Source organism: Heptranchias perlo, chromosome 27, assembly GCF_035084215.1.
Source record: "Heptranchias perlo isolate sHepPer1 chromosome 27, sHepPer1.hap1, whole genome shotgun sequence".
In the NCBI taxonomy this organism is placed as follows: domain Eukaryota; kingdom Metazoa; phylum Chordata; class Chondrichthyes; order Hexanchiformes; family Hexanchidae; genus Heptranchias; species Heptranchias perlo.
This window is the reverse complement of record NC_090351.1, coordinates 8,330,450-8,346,167: the sequence shown is the minus strand read 5'-3', so window position 1 is coordinate 8,346,167 and position 15,718 is coordinate 8,330,450. Positions and strand designations below refer to the sequence as shown.

Genomic DNA, 15,718 nt, shown 5'->3' with positions numbered 1-15,718 from the left:
AACTCCTGGCTCTCCATTCCCACAGAAATACCTCCGGCAGTACGTCCTCTATACTCTACCCTTCAAATAGCTTCTGGACTCACTCACCCTCCACACCTGTCTCCGAACCTGGACATCAGTGCGTCGATACTTCAAGCTGACGCCACCCTTTCTACGTCAACTTTATCCCAGCACGGGACCTCTGACTTTAACATTGGACTGTCTCCTATTGTCTCCCCTCTATCCCCTGTTTATTACCAGGACATATCTATCCTAAGCTTGCTATGTAACCATGCCTATGTAACTTGAGATTCCCTGTGTTCATGCGTGTGCGTGTTTCGGCTGCCGCTCCGGACCTGAGCCCATTCCTTCTATTTCCCCTTTTTTTCCTTCTTTTCTCTTTACCCCTCCTAGGCTCCTCTCTCCTGTCGTCATGCCTGCTCTCATTTCTTCCCTCTCGGGTACTCTGCCCCCATAAATCCCTAGTCCAACCCTTCAGCACTCCTAGACCTTCCTGCTCTCCTGAAGCCATCCCAGGCTTGACTCCCTCTTATATAAGCCTACAGCTTCCCTCTGTGCCTTGCTTGGCATCCTCTGAAGGACCCATCGAGGCACTCGTCGCTGCCTCCTTACGAGCAGCAACCCCAAAAATGCCACATTCCAATCTCTTGCCGACCTTCCCGCCCAGCGTGCCTGCTGGGGGCTAATCTTGCCAATCTCCTTCCCATCCCACTCACCGCTCCTAGCGCTGACCCTGTGGACTCTACCAGCCGATCAGCTATCACCGCCCATCTCTGCACCTCCTCCAGAATGTACGTTCACTTGTGAACAAGGCCCCTGCCATCCATAAGCTTATTGTGGATGATTGCATTGACATCGCAGTCTTGGCAGAAACCTGGCTCTCGGGAGATGACACCTGCCCCCTTAATGAAGCCTCCCCGCCTGGCTATATTTTCCACCACTTGCCCCTCCCAGACCACCGCTGTGGCAGTGTGGCCCTTATCACCAAATCACACCTTGGTCTGTCCTCCTACTCTTCTGGCACCTTCTCCTCCTTTGAACATCTCACCTTGTTCCACCCTTCACACCTGTCCTTTAAAATCCTCGTTCTCTACCCCTCACCCAAGTACCACACCATGTTTCTCACCGAGATATCTTCACTGCTTTCCTCCCTCAGCCTCTGCACCGACTTCTCATCCTTGGTGATTTCAACCTCCATCAAAACTCATCATGCTCTCTCTCCTCTGAGTTCACTGCCCTCCTATCCTCCCTTAATCTCTCCCTCCATATAAACTCCCCACCCCACATTCATGGCCATCCCCTCGACCTTGCCATCTCACGTGGCCTCGCTACTCCCATCGTGTCAATTGCGGATAAGGCCATCTCTAATCACTTCCTTGTATCCCTCTCCACCCACATCCTCCTTCCCCCTCGCAACCCCACTTCCTTCTGTATCTGCCCCTGGAAAAAACTCTCCCCCAAGTCACTTACAACGGCACTTTCGAATTGTCTAGCCCAACTGTCTAGCCTTTGGCCCTCCATTCATCATGACACCCTCACCTCCACATTTGATGCCCTTGTCTCCATTAAAATCATTACTCTCTCTCACCCTGCTTGTTCCCCTTGGTATGGCCCTCATCTCCGCTCCCTTAAGTCCAAGGGACAGAGATTTGAAAGTTTATGCAGGACAACTGGTTTAGCTATTCGTCGCCAGATGTGACTGGACCACACAAAGCACTATCGGGTCCTGCTCTCCTCTTCCAAAACTGCTCACTATTCCAGGATCATCCCGGAATACAAAGATAACCCTCGGCTTCTCTTCTCTATTACAAACCATCTTCTTAAACCCATCTCCCCTGCCTCCTCCACCTTCACTTCCAACAACAAGTGCGAGGAGCTCATGGAATTCTTTGTCACTAAGATTGAGACCATCCATTCAGCTGCCTCTGCCGCTTCCCTCCCTTCCCCTAGCCCACCAAGCCAAACTTCCCCTACGGTTCCCCCCTGCCCTAGCCCTGAACTCGCATCTTTCTCTAGTTTCTCTCCTATCTCCCCTCATGCCCACTCCGAGCTCATCTTGACCATGAGGCCCACCTCCTGCTCCATCGACACCATTCTCACCAAACTGCTGATATTGTTCCCTCTCCTCAGATACTGTTCCCCTCCCCTTCAAATCTGCTGCCATCACCCCCCTCCTCAAAAAATCCACCCTTGACCCCTCTGTCCTTGCAAACTACCGCCCCATCTCCAACCTCCCTATCACCTCCAAAGTTGTGTTGTCGCCTCCCAAATCCATGTCCATCTTTCCCGCTACTCCGTGTTTGAATCCCTTCAATCAGGTTTCTGCCTCTGCCACAGTACTGAAACGACCCTTATCAAAGTCACAAATGACATCCTATGTGACTGTGACCATGGTAAACTATCCCTCCTCATCCTTCTCAACCTGTCTGCAGTCTTTGACACGGTTGACCACACCATCCTCCCCTAACTCCTCTCCTCCATTGTCCAGCTGGGTGGGACTGCTCTCGCCTGGTTCCATTCTGATCTATCCAGTCGTAGCCAGAGAATCACCTGCAATGGTTTCTCTTCCCATTCCCGCACCGTTACCTCTGGAGTCCCCCAAGGATCTATCCTTGGTCCACTCTTACTTCTCATCTATTTGCTGCCCCTCGGCGACATCATCCGAAAACATGATGTCAGGTTCCACACGTACGCTGACAACACCCAGCTCTACCTCACCATCACCTCCCTCGATCCCTGCATTGTCTCTGATTTGTCACACTGCTTGTCCGACATCCAGTACTCAATGAGCAGAAATTTCCTCCAACTAAATATTGGGAAGACCAACGTCATCGTCTTCGGTCCCCACCACAAACTCCGTTCCCTAGCCACTGACTCCATCCCTCTCCCTGGCCACTGTCTGAGGCTGAACCAGACCGTTCACAGACTTGGCGTCCTATTTGACCCTGAGATGAGCTTCCGATCACATATCCGCTCCTTCACCAAGATCACTTCCACCTCCGTAACATCGCCCGTGTCCACCCTGCCTCATCCATGCCTTTGTTACCTCTAGACTTAATTATTCCAATGCTCTCCTGGCCGGACTCCCATCCTCTGCCCTCCGTAAACTTGAGCTCATCCAAAACTCTGCTGCCCGTATCCTAACTCGCATCAAGTCTCGTTCACCCATCACCCCTGTGCTCACTGACCTACATTGGCTCCCAGTCCGGCAACGCCTTGATTTTAAAATTCTCACCCTTGTTTTCAAATCCCTCCATGGCCTCGCCCCTCCCTATCTCTGTAACCTCCTCCAGCCCTACAACCCTCCGAAATCTCTGTGCCCCTCCAATTCTGGTCTCTTGCGCATCCATGATTTTAATCGCTCCACCATTGGCAGCCGTGCCTTCAGCTGCCTCGGCCCTAAGCTTTGGCATTCCTCTCTAAACCTCTCCGCCTCTCCACCTCTCTCTCCTCCTTTAAGACACTCCTTAAAACCTACCTCTTTGACCGAGCTTTTGGTCACCTAGTCTAATATCGCCTTATGTGGTTCTGTGTCAAATTTTGTTTGATGATCGCTCCTGTGAAGCGCCTTGGGAAGTTTTAGTACATTAAAGGTGTTGTATAAATGTGAGGAGTAGTAGTAGTAGTAGTTGTTGTTGTTGTTGTTGTTGTTGTGCTGTCCTCTAAAGAAGTGACTGCACTTCAAAAGCAATTGCAGGGTGTGAGGCGCTTTGGGATGTCCTGAGGAAGTGAAAGGTGTTATATAATTGCAATTTCTTCTTCTTCTATATAGGATACCGGATAGCTGTGAGCCCGTCACATATAGGAAGGGTAGCTATAAGTTTGTTAGCTATAGCATATAGGTAAGTTTGTGTTAGGAGTAGGACAACTGATAACCTGGATTCTATTACATATACGATAACATAGATAAGAGTGAGTTTAACCACAATAGAACATGTGTGAACCCAGAGTTATTAATAGATTTACGTACAAAAAGCTCATGCGAGTTAGAAGTTAAGTTGAATACAGTTTTAAGGAACTAGAGAATGACCATGTTAAGCAATAAGAGCCCAGATGTGTAAATATGAGTAGAAAAATGAGCCTGGAGAGTGCAACATGACCCCTCCCCAAGACTGCAGTGACCCTGATCCTCATGACCCTGTGCTGCGGTGACCTTGCACCATATCACCCCACGTCACAAAGTTCCTGTACCATGTGACTCCACGTCACAGTGTTCCTGTGCCATGTGACCCCACGTCACGATGTTCCTGTGCCATGTGACCCCACGTCACAGTGTTCCTGTACCATGTGACCCCACGTCACAGTGTTCCTGTACCATGTGACCCCACGTCAGTGTTCCTGTACCATGTGACTCCATGTCACAGTGTCCTTGAACCATGTGACCCCACTTTAGTGTCCTTGTACCATGTGACCCCATAACACAGTGTCCCTATATCATGTGACCATCATGGTGTCCTTCACCATGTGACCCGTGCCAGAGTGTTCCTATATCATGTGACCATCATGGTGTCCTGTACCATGTGACCCATGTCACAGTGTTCCTGTATCATGTGACCATCATGGTGTCCTGTACCATGTGACCCATGTCACAGTGTTCCTGTACCATGTGATCCATATCATGGTGTTCCTGTATCATGTGACCATCATGGTGTTCCTGTACCATGTGACCCATGTCACGGTTATTCTATAAACATTTAACATTTTGGTATCAAAGTTCTTTCTCTGTCATTTCAATGAAGGCATTAACTGTTTATTTTAAACAGGTTAATTATTGTGTGGAAGTACTGGAGCATTCGTATTGTGACACCACTCACTATAACTTGCAGGGTGATGGACCTCATGGGCCCCGAGTTGCGGTGATATGAATTTTCAGTCACACCGAGTGTTACAATGATACATGATAATCACTTGCACATACCTTAAAACAGGACGCTGAATCCATAGAACATTCTTCAACCTCCCACGACCGAAACATTGAGTGTCAGGAACTGTAAGTGACTGAGCTGAGCTAGACTTCCCCCATCCCCCCTCTTACCTCAGAGGATGGGACAATGTCCTTCTGTCTCCACAGATGCAGTGAGTTGTCCCTGGGTACCACAGGCAGTGAAAGGAGGGAGGAGGCGGACTGGGAGCGGTGGAGGGTGAACGATAGTTTCGGCGGAGAGCTCATCGTCCTTCACAATCCTGTCAGCAAAAGACATGGGACCTTTTACCTCAGAAAGCAGAAATTAAGACAATCAGTAAGGAGGGCTGGCGAGAAGATCTTGGTAAGTTTTATTTTTGAACTGATTTTAGGGGTTTTCTCAGTGGGGAGCGTGAGTGAGTGGGACTCAGTGTCAACACAGAGTACCTTCAGGTCAAGCATAGTAAAGATGCCTCTACTCTGGGCTCACTAGAGACAATACATGACCCTGGCTCAATTTTGCCATGCTAAACCAGGGGCACTGAGTCCAATTAAAGAGCCTTGCCCAAGCTGGGATTAGATTAAACATAGAGATTCCCTGGTCTGTGAGGCTCAGTGCCACATCATGCAGTACGATTACCAACTGGGACATCAGGCAGTGCCCAGATTCTCTTCAATATAGGAGAGTGAGAGAATGGGTGAGCTTGAGGGTGAAGGTAAGAATAAGGGTGAGGGTGAAAGTGAGAGTGAGAATGTGAGTGTGATGGTGTGGGTAAGAATGAGGGTTAAAGTGAGGGTGAGGGTGATTGTGAATGTGAGGGAGAGTGAGAGTGAGAGGGTGAGGGTGAAGGAGAGGGTGGAAGTGAGGGCGTGTGAGGGTGGGTGATGATAAGGGTCAGAGTTAGAGGGAGAGAATGGCCATGTTAAGCAGTAAGAACCCAGATATGAAAATATGAATAGAAACATGAGCCTGGAGAGTGCTACATGACACCTCCCCAAGACTGCAGTGACCCTGCACCTCATGACCCCGTGCCGCGGTGACCTTGCACCATGTGACCACATGTCATGGTGTCCCTGTACCATGTGACCACATGTCAAGAACCTGGTCTGCTGATCGAAGAGGCCCTGTTAAATAAGCTTAATACTTTCCTTTTGTGAGGCCAGAAGCAGGAGCTCCTCTGGGTCTCATTAAGAAAGCGTAAATCTTCACTTTCCTGGACTCCCCCATCCTCATGAATCACTGATTGCCCCGGTACCGCTTGGGCCTGGCGGTCGGCCACTGGGCCGCCCAACCTCCGCCGACTTGGGATGTTGTGGACGGAAGGTCAGCCAGTGGAATGTTAATGAGACGCAGCCATTAGAATGGGCTGGGCCTCCCGCTGCCACTCCTAGACAGGCCAGCCACTCACTAGACCACTTTCATGCCTGGGAGTTAAAATTCCCACCCGTAGGTAAGTGACACTGTAAATATAGCGGGACGATTCCCTATTTCCAGTCAAAAATATTTCCGTAAAATATTTTCTAAATGAACATGGGATAGAGTTTCCATGGCGAGGAGGGGTCATTCGCCCAGTCCTCCACTTGGCAGACAATCAACACAAACTCCGTTTAGACACAAAATTACACACATTTACACCCACACACACTCACACACTCACACACACATATTCACATACACAAATTCACTCGCACACACATTCACACTCACACACACTCACTCACATACATTTACACTCACACACACACATTTACTCACATTCACACTCATGCACATTCACACTCACACATTCACTCTCAAACACACATTCACACACATTCACACTCACACACATTCACACTCACACATTCACTCTCAAACACACACTCACACACATTCACACTCACACACTCACATTTACTCACATTCACACTCACACGCACATTCACACTCACGCACATTCACACTCACACATTCCCTCTCAAACACACACTCACACACATTCACACACACCATCACAGTCACACTCACACATTCACACTTGCACACACACGTTCACACTCTCAAACATTTTGCACTCACACACACTCACATACATACACATGTTCACACTCACTCATACAATTTCACACTCAAACACACACTCACACACATTCACACTTACACACACATTCATACTCACACACATTCATATTGACACTCACAAACACATTCACACTCATACAGACACTCACATTCATACTCACATACACATTCACACTCAAACACACAATCACACATTCACACTCCCTCATACACTTTCACACTCAAACACACACACACTCACACATTCACACTCACACACATTCACACTCAAACATACTCACATTCACACTCACATTTACACACACGGTCACACTCAGACATTCAATCATGCACTAATTCACACTCACACAACAAACTCACATACAGATTCACACGCATGCACGTTCACGCACACTCATACACACACATATTCACACACAAACATTCATGCTCACACTTTCACACACACATTCACACTGACACACAGGCCCCGATATTTACGGGGAGGGAGCGGGGGAGTGTGTTTGCAGCTGGGAAACTCAGAAATCCCGGGCATCTGGGGGTCTTACCGCACTATCATTTTTTTTACTGTTTCCCGCCCGGCAGCCGGCCAGATTGACAGGATGGGGACGGGCACCAGTAATCGACAAAGGTCGCAAGTTGAAGTGGGGGGGGGAGGTCGGACCGGCAATTGGGAGGGAAGGTGTCAAAGATCGGGGGCTGGTTGTTGGGGGGAGGGGGGGTCGGCCGATCGCGGCAGCGAGGAGTGGCTGCAATCGGCAGAAGGTTTGCTCGAGGGGCTGGGGGAAGCACTCCTGCTCATCCTGGACCACAAGCAGTGCTCTGAAAAGCACTTACCTGCTGGATCTGGAAGATCCCGTCTCCACTTCGCTGCTGGGTTTTCCGGCCAGCGTTAAGTTTAAATCAGTCTCCCAACTGCACTGTGGGAGCCTGAATTAGATATTATGATGAAGTGTTCCACCTTACACATTCCCTCCACCCGACACACTCGACATCACAATGGTGACCACTCTTCACAAGTACGTCACCAGCTGTGAAGCGCTTTGGGATATCCTGAGGTTGTGAAAGGCGCTATATAAATGCAAGTTCTTTCTTCTTTCTTACACACCCACTCATCAACCATCCCATCCCACACACACACACACTCCATCTTGAGGTATTACAGGGATGAGTTCTGATGGGCTGAATCACCTTTTTCTATGCTCTGTTAGAAGTGGGAACCTTGGTTGATAGTTCACTCCCTGGCCCAGGAAATCCTGAGGGTAATTATGCCGTTCAACTACTGACCTGGTTGAGAGCAGCAAAAACACAGACTAGGGACCAGGCTTGTATCTCATAACACCAGTGAAAAATTATTGCTTATCCCATAAATAATTCAGAAACAGCAGGAATGTTGTTAGAGCAAACAAATGTCAGGATTTACAGTGTTTACATCTGAACAAAATATCTCCTTTGTGGGATTGTGCTGAATCTCTGCTTCTACGACAGGTGAAGTCTCTGGAGCTCCAAGTGCGACTGTTCACCCTCAAGTACCAGTTGCCTCATTGTGTTAGTCCACCTCGCCCACACCTGCCCAATCCATGGCAAAATCAACAATCAACTCGGGAACGCCTAATCTTTGTCAGATCTGCAAAATCTCACAAACTTTGTCAAACCCATTGACTCTAATTCTTGTCAAACCCATGCCCTCCCCCTCCAAAATTCATCAAATCCACGGACCCCCTACCCCGTCCTTGTCAACCCATTATCTCCCTAACCTTCTCAATCCCACAAACCCCAATCATTGTCAAACCCACAGACCCCAATCATTGTCAAACCCACAGACCCCAATCATTGTCAAACCCACAGACCCCAATCATTGTCAAACCCACAGACCCCAATCATTGTCAAACCCACAAACCCCAATCATTGTCAAACCCACAGACCCCAATCATTGTCAAACCCACAGACCCCAATCATTGTCAAACCCACAAACCCCAATCATTGTCAAACCCACAGACCCCAATCATTGTCAAACCCACAGACCCCAATCATTGTCAAACCCACAAACCCCAATCACTGTCAAACCCACAAACCCCAATCATTGTCAAACCCACAGACCCCAATCATTGTCAAACCCACAGACCCCAATCATTGTCAAACCCACAAACCCCAATCATTGTCAAACCCACAGACCCCAATCATTGTCAAACCCACAAACCCCAATCATTGTCAAACCCACAGACCCCAATCATTGTCAAACCCACAGACCCCAATCATTGTCAAACCCACAAACCCCAATCATTGTCAAACCCACAAACCCCAATCATAGTCAAACCCACAGACCCCAATCATAGTCAAACCCACAAACCCCAATCATAGTCAAACCCACAGACCCCAATCATTGTCAAACCCACAGACCCCAATCATTGTCAAACCCACAGACCCCAATCATTGTCAAACCCACAGACCCCAATCATTGTCAAACCCACAGACCCGCCTCCCTCCCCCCCGCCCCCACCCCAGGCTTTGTCAAATCTGTAGCGTGTAACCCTGTCAAACCCTACCAGTCTCTTTACTGTCTTCTGGGCTCAAAGCCACAACTTTAAAAAATATTAACCATCGATTTCAGCCCATAACCCCTCAATGCTTCTGACATGTTCCCTCCATTAAATTGTCAGGCTAGAAGATGACATTAGCACTGTAGAATTCAGGGAAGCCAGTTCTTAAGGCCAAGAATCCAGCTAAATGCAGACTTTGGCTTCGCTTAATTGATTTCCTCTGAAGCCGGTTCCAGTGTCGCAATGTAATGCTTACCTCTGTTGTACACAAGCCAGAATTAGTGCTGGGTCTTATCCATATTCCTCAGGCTGTTCTGTAAAGGTATAGAACTGTTGTGGGACTGGATGCCAACCTAGATTAGAGAGTTGGACTTCACCTCTGCGCCCCATGGTTTGCATTTAGTCCAAACTGATGGCTGTAAGGGTACTGAAAACAATGAGCTTGGGTGGTCTGAATCCAATTCCTGGTGGCAATGAGCCTACAGAACAAAACTGTGTCTAATTCAGCACAAATTAACAATCTCACTTAGATTGGGTACTCACTTTCTCATCAAAAATATGGGCCACCTATTCCCAGGCCTTTGCCTGCATTAACTGCTGGAAGAGTTTCAATCCCTCCAAAGCTGTCCTTGCTGGTCTCCCCTTCTCCATCAATGACAACTCCTTCAAAGTGCCACAGTCCGTGCGCTCACCCACACCAAGTCCACAGTCCCCACCATCCCAACCATCAACAAAGTCCACTGACTCCCCCATCCCTGGCAAACTGACTTTGGAACCCTCAACTTCAAAGCTATCCACGGCCTCGACCATCCTATCTCAATGATCTGTATGTCCCTACGAGCACCCTCCACTCTTCCCACAAACAGCAATGAGATAAATGGCCAGATAAAATGCTTTTGGTGGTGTTGGTTGAGGGATAAAAGTTGTTAGGACACTGGGAGAACTTCTCTGCTCTTCTTCGAATAGTACCATGGGATCTTTTGAGAGAGCAGATGGGACCTTGGTGAAATGTTTCATCCAAAAGAGACCACCTCCAACTGTACTGCACTGAACCATCAGATTAGATTACATGCTCAAGTCTCTGAAGTGGGACTGGAAATCACAAACTTCTAGCACAGAAGTGAGTGTGCTATCACTAAGCCATGGCTGACATTAATATTTCACTGTGCTCCGCACTGAACTGCCTGCCCCTTTCCTCATTTTCTTCCTTTCCTTTCATACATTCTGTTGCTTTCTTTGAGCCCTTCTCTCTTTCCAAGCTCTCTGCTGCAACATTGATTTTTTCTTTCCCTTGCTCCCTATCCCCTCTTCTTTCACTCTCGCACTTTTCCCATTTCCCTCGCTCTCTCTCCGTTTCTTTCTCTCTCTCTCTATTTCCTTCTCTTCCCCATTTCTTCTCTCTCCCCATTTCTCTCTCTCTTGCTCCCTTTCCTTCTCTTCATTTATTTCTCTTTACAATTTTTCTTTCACTCTCCATTTCTCTGACATTCTCTCCTCATTCCTTTCTCTCTCTCCCCCTCTTTCTTTCTCTCACTGTCTGCCATTTCTTTCTCTTGTGCTCTCCACAATTTTTTTGCTCACTCATTTACGCCATTTTTTCATGCACTTTCGGCGCATACTCGATGGGCCGAATGGCTTCCTTCCATGCTGTAACCTTTCTATAATTCTATGATTCCCAATTTTTTCTCTCTCCTCGTTTTCCCCTTTCTCTTGCTCTCTCCCCATTTCTTTCTCTTCCTCTTTCTATTTCTTTCCCTCTTTGTTTCTTTGTCCTCCTCTCACTATTTTTGTCTCTCCATTTCTTTCCCTATTACTATCTGTTTCTTTCTTTCCCTCCATTTCTCCCTCTCTGTATCTTTCTCTCCCTTTCCTTTTCTTTCTTTCCCTCACTCACACTCCCTCACCATTTCTTTCTCTCCCTTGCTTCTTTCTCTGTCTCTCTCCTTCACTCTTTCTTTCTGTCCCTCATTGTCTTTTCCTTTCCCTCTCGCTCCTGCTGTTTCTTTCTCTCCCTCTCTGCTCTTCAGCCTGGTTGCTTTCTCTCTATCACTCCTACACTCTTCCTCTTGTTTCACTTTCTTTGTTTGTCCCTTTAGCTCCTTGAGTCAGATTTGACATTGCACATTCCCACTGCCAAAAGTTGGAACACCAGATCATTTACAATTTAATATTAACTCCCACAACCTCCGACTCAAGGCACAATGATCGTGACAATTCTTCATGGTCAGATGCAGTTATGTAAGGTACATGAGACTCAGTAACACTTTACATCTTACCTAGAAGATCACCGAGTATTTGGGGTAAAACTCCACCTCACTGAGCCGATAATCATTTGAAATGAATTACGATAGACGTAGAGCTCCAACGAGGAGAGATTTCTCCTGGTGTGGGTGAGCAGGGATCTTCGTGGCTCTTTTCTCCGAGCTGCTCTGCGCTGGCTTTCAATGATGCGTGTGTGTGTGGTTTACCATGTGTTTATCCCCTGTCACATTCCCACAGCCTGCACTTTATCAGTGAGTATATACAGCCTCTTACAGGGCTTGTCAGCATTTAAAGTGACAGCAGCTTTTCCATTCAGTCTGGGAAGGGCACTTGAACTATTGGAAAAGCCACACATAAAAATTTAACACAGTTACTTTATTATGGCGAATCGGATAGTTCGTAGAATCATAGATTTTTAAAGTGCAAAAGGCCATTCAGCCCATTGTGCCTGTGCAGGCTCTATGAAAGAGCTATCCAATTAGTCCCACTCCCCTGCTTTTTCCCCACAGCCCTGCAAATTTTTCCTTTTCAAGTATATATCCAATTCCCTTTTGAAAGTTCCTGTTGAATCTGTTTCCATCACCCTTTCAGGCAGTACATTCCAGATAACAACTCGCTGCCTAAAAAAATTTATCATCTCCCCTCTGCTTGTTTTACCAATGATCCTAAATCTGGTTACTGACCCACCTGCTAGTGGAAACAGTTTCTCCTTATTTACATTGAGTTACATCAAGTCAATAAGGCTAATGGAATGCTGGCCTTTATATCTAGAGGACTAGAGTACAAGGGGGCAGAAGTTATGCTGCAGCGATACAAAACCCTGGTTAGACCGCACCTGGAGTACTGTGAGCAGTTCTGGGCACCGCACCTTCAGAAGGACATATTGGCCTTGGAGGGAGTGCAGCGTAGGTTTACTAGAATGATACCCGGACTTCAAGGATTAAGTTACGAGGAGAGATTACACAAATTGGGGTTGTATTCTCTAGAGTTTAGAAGGTTAAGGGGTGATCTGATTGAAGTTTATAAGATATTAAGGGGAACAGATAGGGTGGATAGAGAGAAACTATTTCCGCTGGTTGGGGATTCTAGGACTAGGGGGCACAGTCTAAAAATTAGAGTCAGACCTTTCAGGAGCGAGATTAGAAAACATTTCTACACACAAAGGGTGGTAGAAGTTTGGAACTCTCTTCCGCAAACGGCAATTGATACTAGCTCAATTGCTAAATTTAAATGTGAGATAGATAGCTTTTTGGCAACCAAAGGTATTAAGGGATATGGGCCAAAGGCGGGTATATGGAGTTAGATCACAGATCATCCATGATCTTATCAAATGGCGGAGCAGGCACGAGGGGCTGAATGGCCTACTCCTGTTCCTATGTTCCTATGAGTCTACAACACAGAAACAGGCCATTCGGCCTAACTGGTCTATACCGGCCTTTATGCTCCACACAAGCCTCCTCCCACCCCTCTTCATTTAACCCTATCAGCATATCCTTCTATTTCTTTCTCCCTCGTGTGCTTATCTAGCTTCCCCTTAAATGTATCTATGATATTTGCCTCAGCTACTCCTTGTGGTAGTGCGTTCCATATTCGTACCATTCTTTGGGTAAAGAAGTTTCACCTGAATTCCCTATTGGACTTATTAGTGACTATCTTATATTTATGACCTCTTGTTTTGGACACCCCACAAGTGGAAACATCTTCTCTACATCTACTCTATAAAATCCTTTCATTATCTTAAAGTCCTCTATCAGGTCACCACTCAGCCTTCTCCTTTCTAGAGAAAAGAGCCTCAGCCTGTTTAGCCTTTCCTGGTAAGTACATTAGGCATCATTTTAGCACCCGCTATCGGGTGCGTTCCTGGCGGGGGGGCTCCGAAAATCGGAGAATCCCAGAGTGGGTCGGGAGCCCGACTCCAACCCGCCCACTTCCGGGTTCCCCACTGATGCACCGGCGTGCGCACGCAGCCCCCGCTAGTGGGAATCCCGCAGGCAATTAAAGCCAGCGGGATGCCACTTGAAGGTATTTATTTTGCTTGTTCAGGTCATTAACTGACCTGATTAAGGGATTATGTGAGGAGGGGTGGGATTTTAGAGCAAACTGGGACTGTTTCCCACACTGGGGGAAACACTCCCAGTTCAAATGGACCTGTTGCAGCCATCAGCCTGTGGCAGCTGCAAAGGTCCATTTGACAGGTGGGGGGAGAGACTCTCGCTCATTGCAGGAGGCCACTCTGTCACTTTGGACAAAGTTTGGCCTCCACCACCCTCCTCCTGACAATCAAAGTCACCAACCTGCACACTTACCCCGGGGTCCGGAGACATGTACCTACCTTACGGACCCCCTCAGATGTACATCTTCTGGATGGGGGCCGCCGTAGCTGCAGTCATGACCTCCTCGGAGGGTGAACAGCATCACCATCCTCACCAGCCTCGCCATCCACGCCGTCCACCTCTGACACGTGGAGCTCCACAACACAGTGCTGTGACACATCCACCTGTACAGCAGGAGGGAGGGCTACCGCAGAGAGAGATGCGTCGCAGAGGGCACTACCCTCGCCACAGGGTCCACAGACCGAGGCTCAGCTTCCTGGACCTCTCTGAGCAGCAGTGCACACGGAGGCTCAGAGTCACTCGACATGTAGTCGTGGACATCTGCAGCCTCCTTCATGCCAAGCTGCTCCTGGCTGGCCCAAGCACCATCTTCTTACCTGTCGCTGTCAAAGTCACCACTGCCCTCAACAACTTCTCCTTTGCATCCTTCCAGGGTGCAACCAGGGACATCGCCGACGTCTCTCAGCCGTCTGCACAAAAGAGCCCTGCAAATACACCTACACCCACTCTGCAGTGACACAATGGGTGGCATCAGTTGTGGGTTTTCATAGTGATCCTCAGGAAAGGGCATTATTGCACAAACCAGACAAGATTCGCAAAGACATGGCAGTAGTGGTGCCAATATAATATTTAATGTGAGTTGGTCAGAAATTCAATATAAGTAACAACCATGACAAACCCTCAAACACCCTTGTGCATCCCCTTCATGCTCACGACACATTTGCCTTACGCTGCCTAATGCACATATGTGATGCATGCCCTGTGGCTGCAGCACAGGTAGTGGCAGGTTGCGTGAGGCTGGCCGTGAAAGAGATACACGAGAGGGTGAGTATGAGATAGAGCCATGAGATTGTATGAGGATTGGGTTGAGTGGTAGTGGCGGGATGAGTACTGGCGAGGTGAGTAAGTGCAGGTAAGATGAGGATGAGGTTTGAGTGGGTGTGAGGGGTGATGTGACAGAGTAGTGTTGGCAGTGCAGAAGGAGATGTGGGGTGGGGGCGGTGATGTGGCAGATGGAGTGTAGGGGAATGAGTAAGTGTATTCACTTCGGCTGACCTACTGAGGTCATTGGAGCGTCTCCTGCACTGTATGCAGGTGGGCGATATGTTGGTGGTGCAGGTGACCTCCTCTGCCACCTCGAGCCAGGCCTTCTTGGTGGCAGAGGCAGGCCGCTTCCTCCTGCCCACCAGGGGGAAGATCTCTGTCCTCCCCCTCCTCCTCACCCCATTTATTGATACCTGGAGTGAGGCATCATTAAACTGGGAGCAGCCTTCCCCCTGGGCTGCTCCATGCTGTAATTTTTTCTATTTGTTGCAGCATCTGTCAGTGGAGGACTGCCCCTTTAAATAGAGCTCCTCCAGCTGACAGACCTTACTGCGCATGCGCAGCCCGCCCGATGCGCAGATCAGCAGTGGGGAACCCGGAAGACAAGGTAAGTGGATCTAATTGGGCTGTGATCGCGCGGGTGGCTGACTCATTTCACCGGGCGCGTTACCCACGCGCCCAATAGCCCCCCCGCCGAGAACCCGCAGCCCTGGTAACATCGGGCCCATTATCTCAGTTCTGGTGTCAACCATGTGAATCTTTTTTGCACCTTCTCTAATGCCTCCATTTTCCT

General features: G+C 48.4%; 1 protein-coding gene across 3 annotated transcripts in view; it reads right to left on the bottom strand.

Moving 5' to 3' along the window:
- si:ch211-163l21.11 (inositol 1,4,5-triphosphate receptor associated 2) overlaps nt 1–5,390 on the bottom strand; it is a 79,021-nt gene extending 73,631 nt beyond the window's left edge. For all 3 annotated transcript variants that reach the window (XM_068007277.1, XM_068007278.1, XM_068007279.1), the window contains exon 1: nt 5,036–5,390. In XM_068007277.1, coding sequence (XP_067863378.1) covers nt 5,036–5,170 — 135 coding nt within the window. In that variant the 5' untranslated portion in view covers nt 5,171–5,390. The remainder of the gene's footprint in view (nt 1–5,035) is intronic.
- Between the last annotated feature and the right edge of the window lie 10,328 nt (nt 5,391–15,718).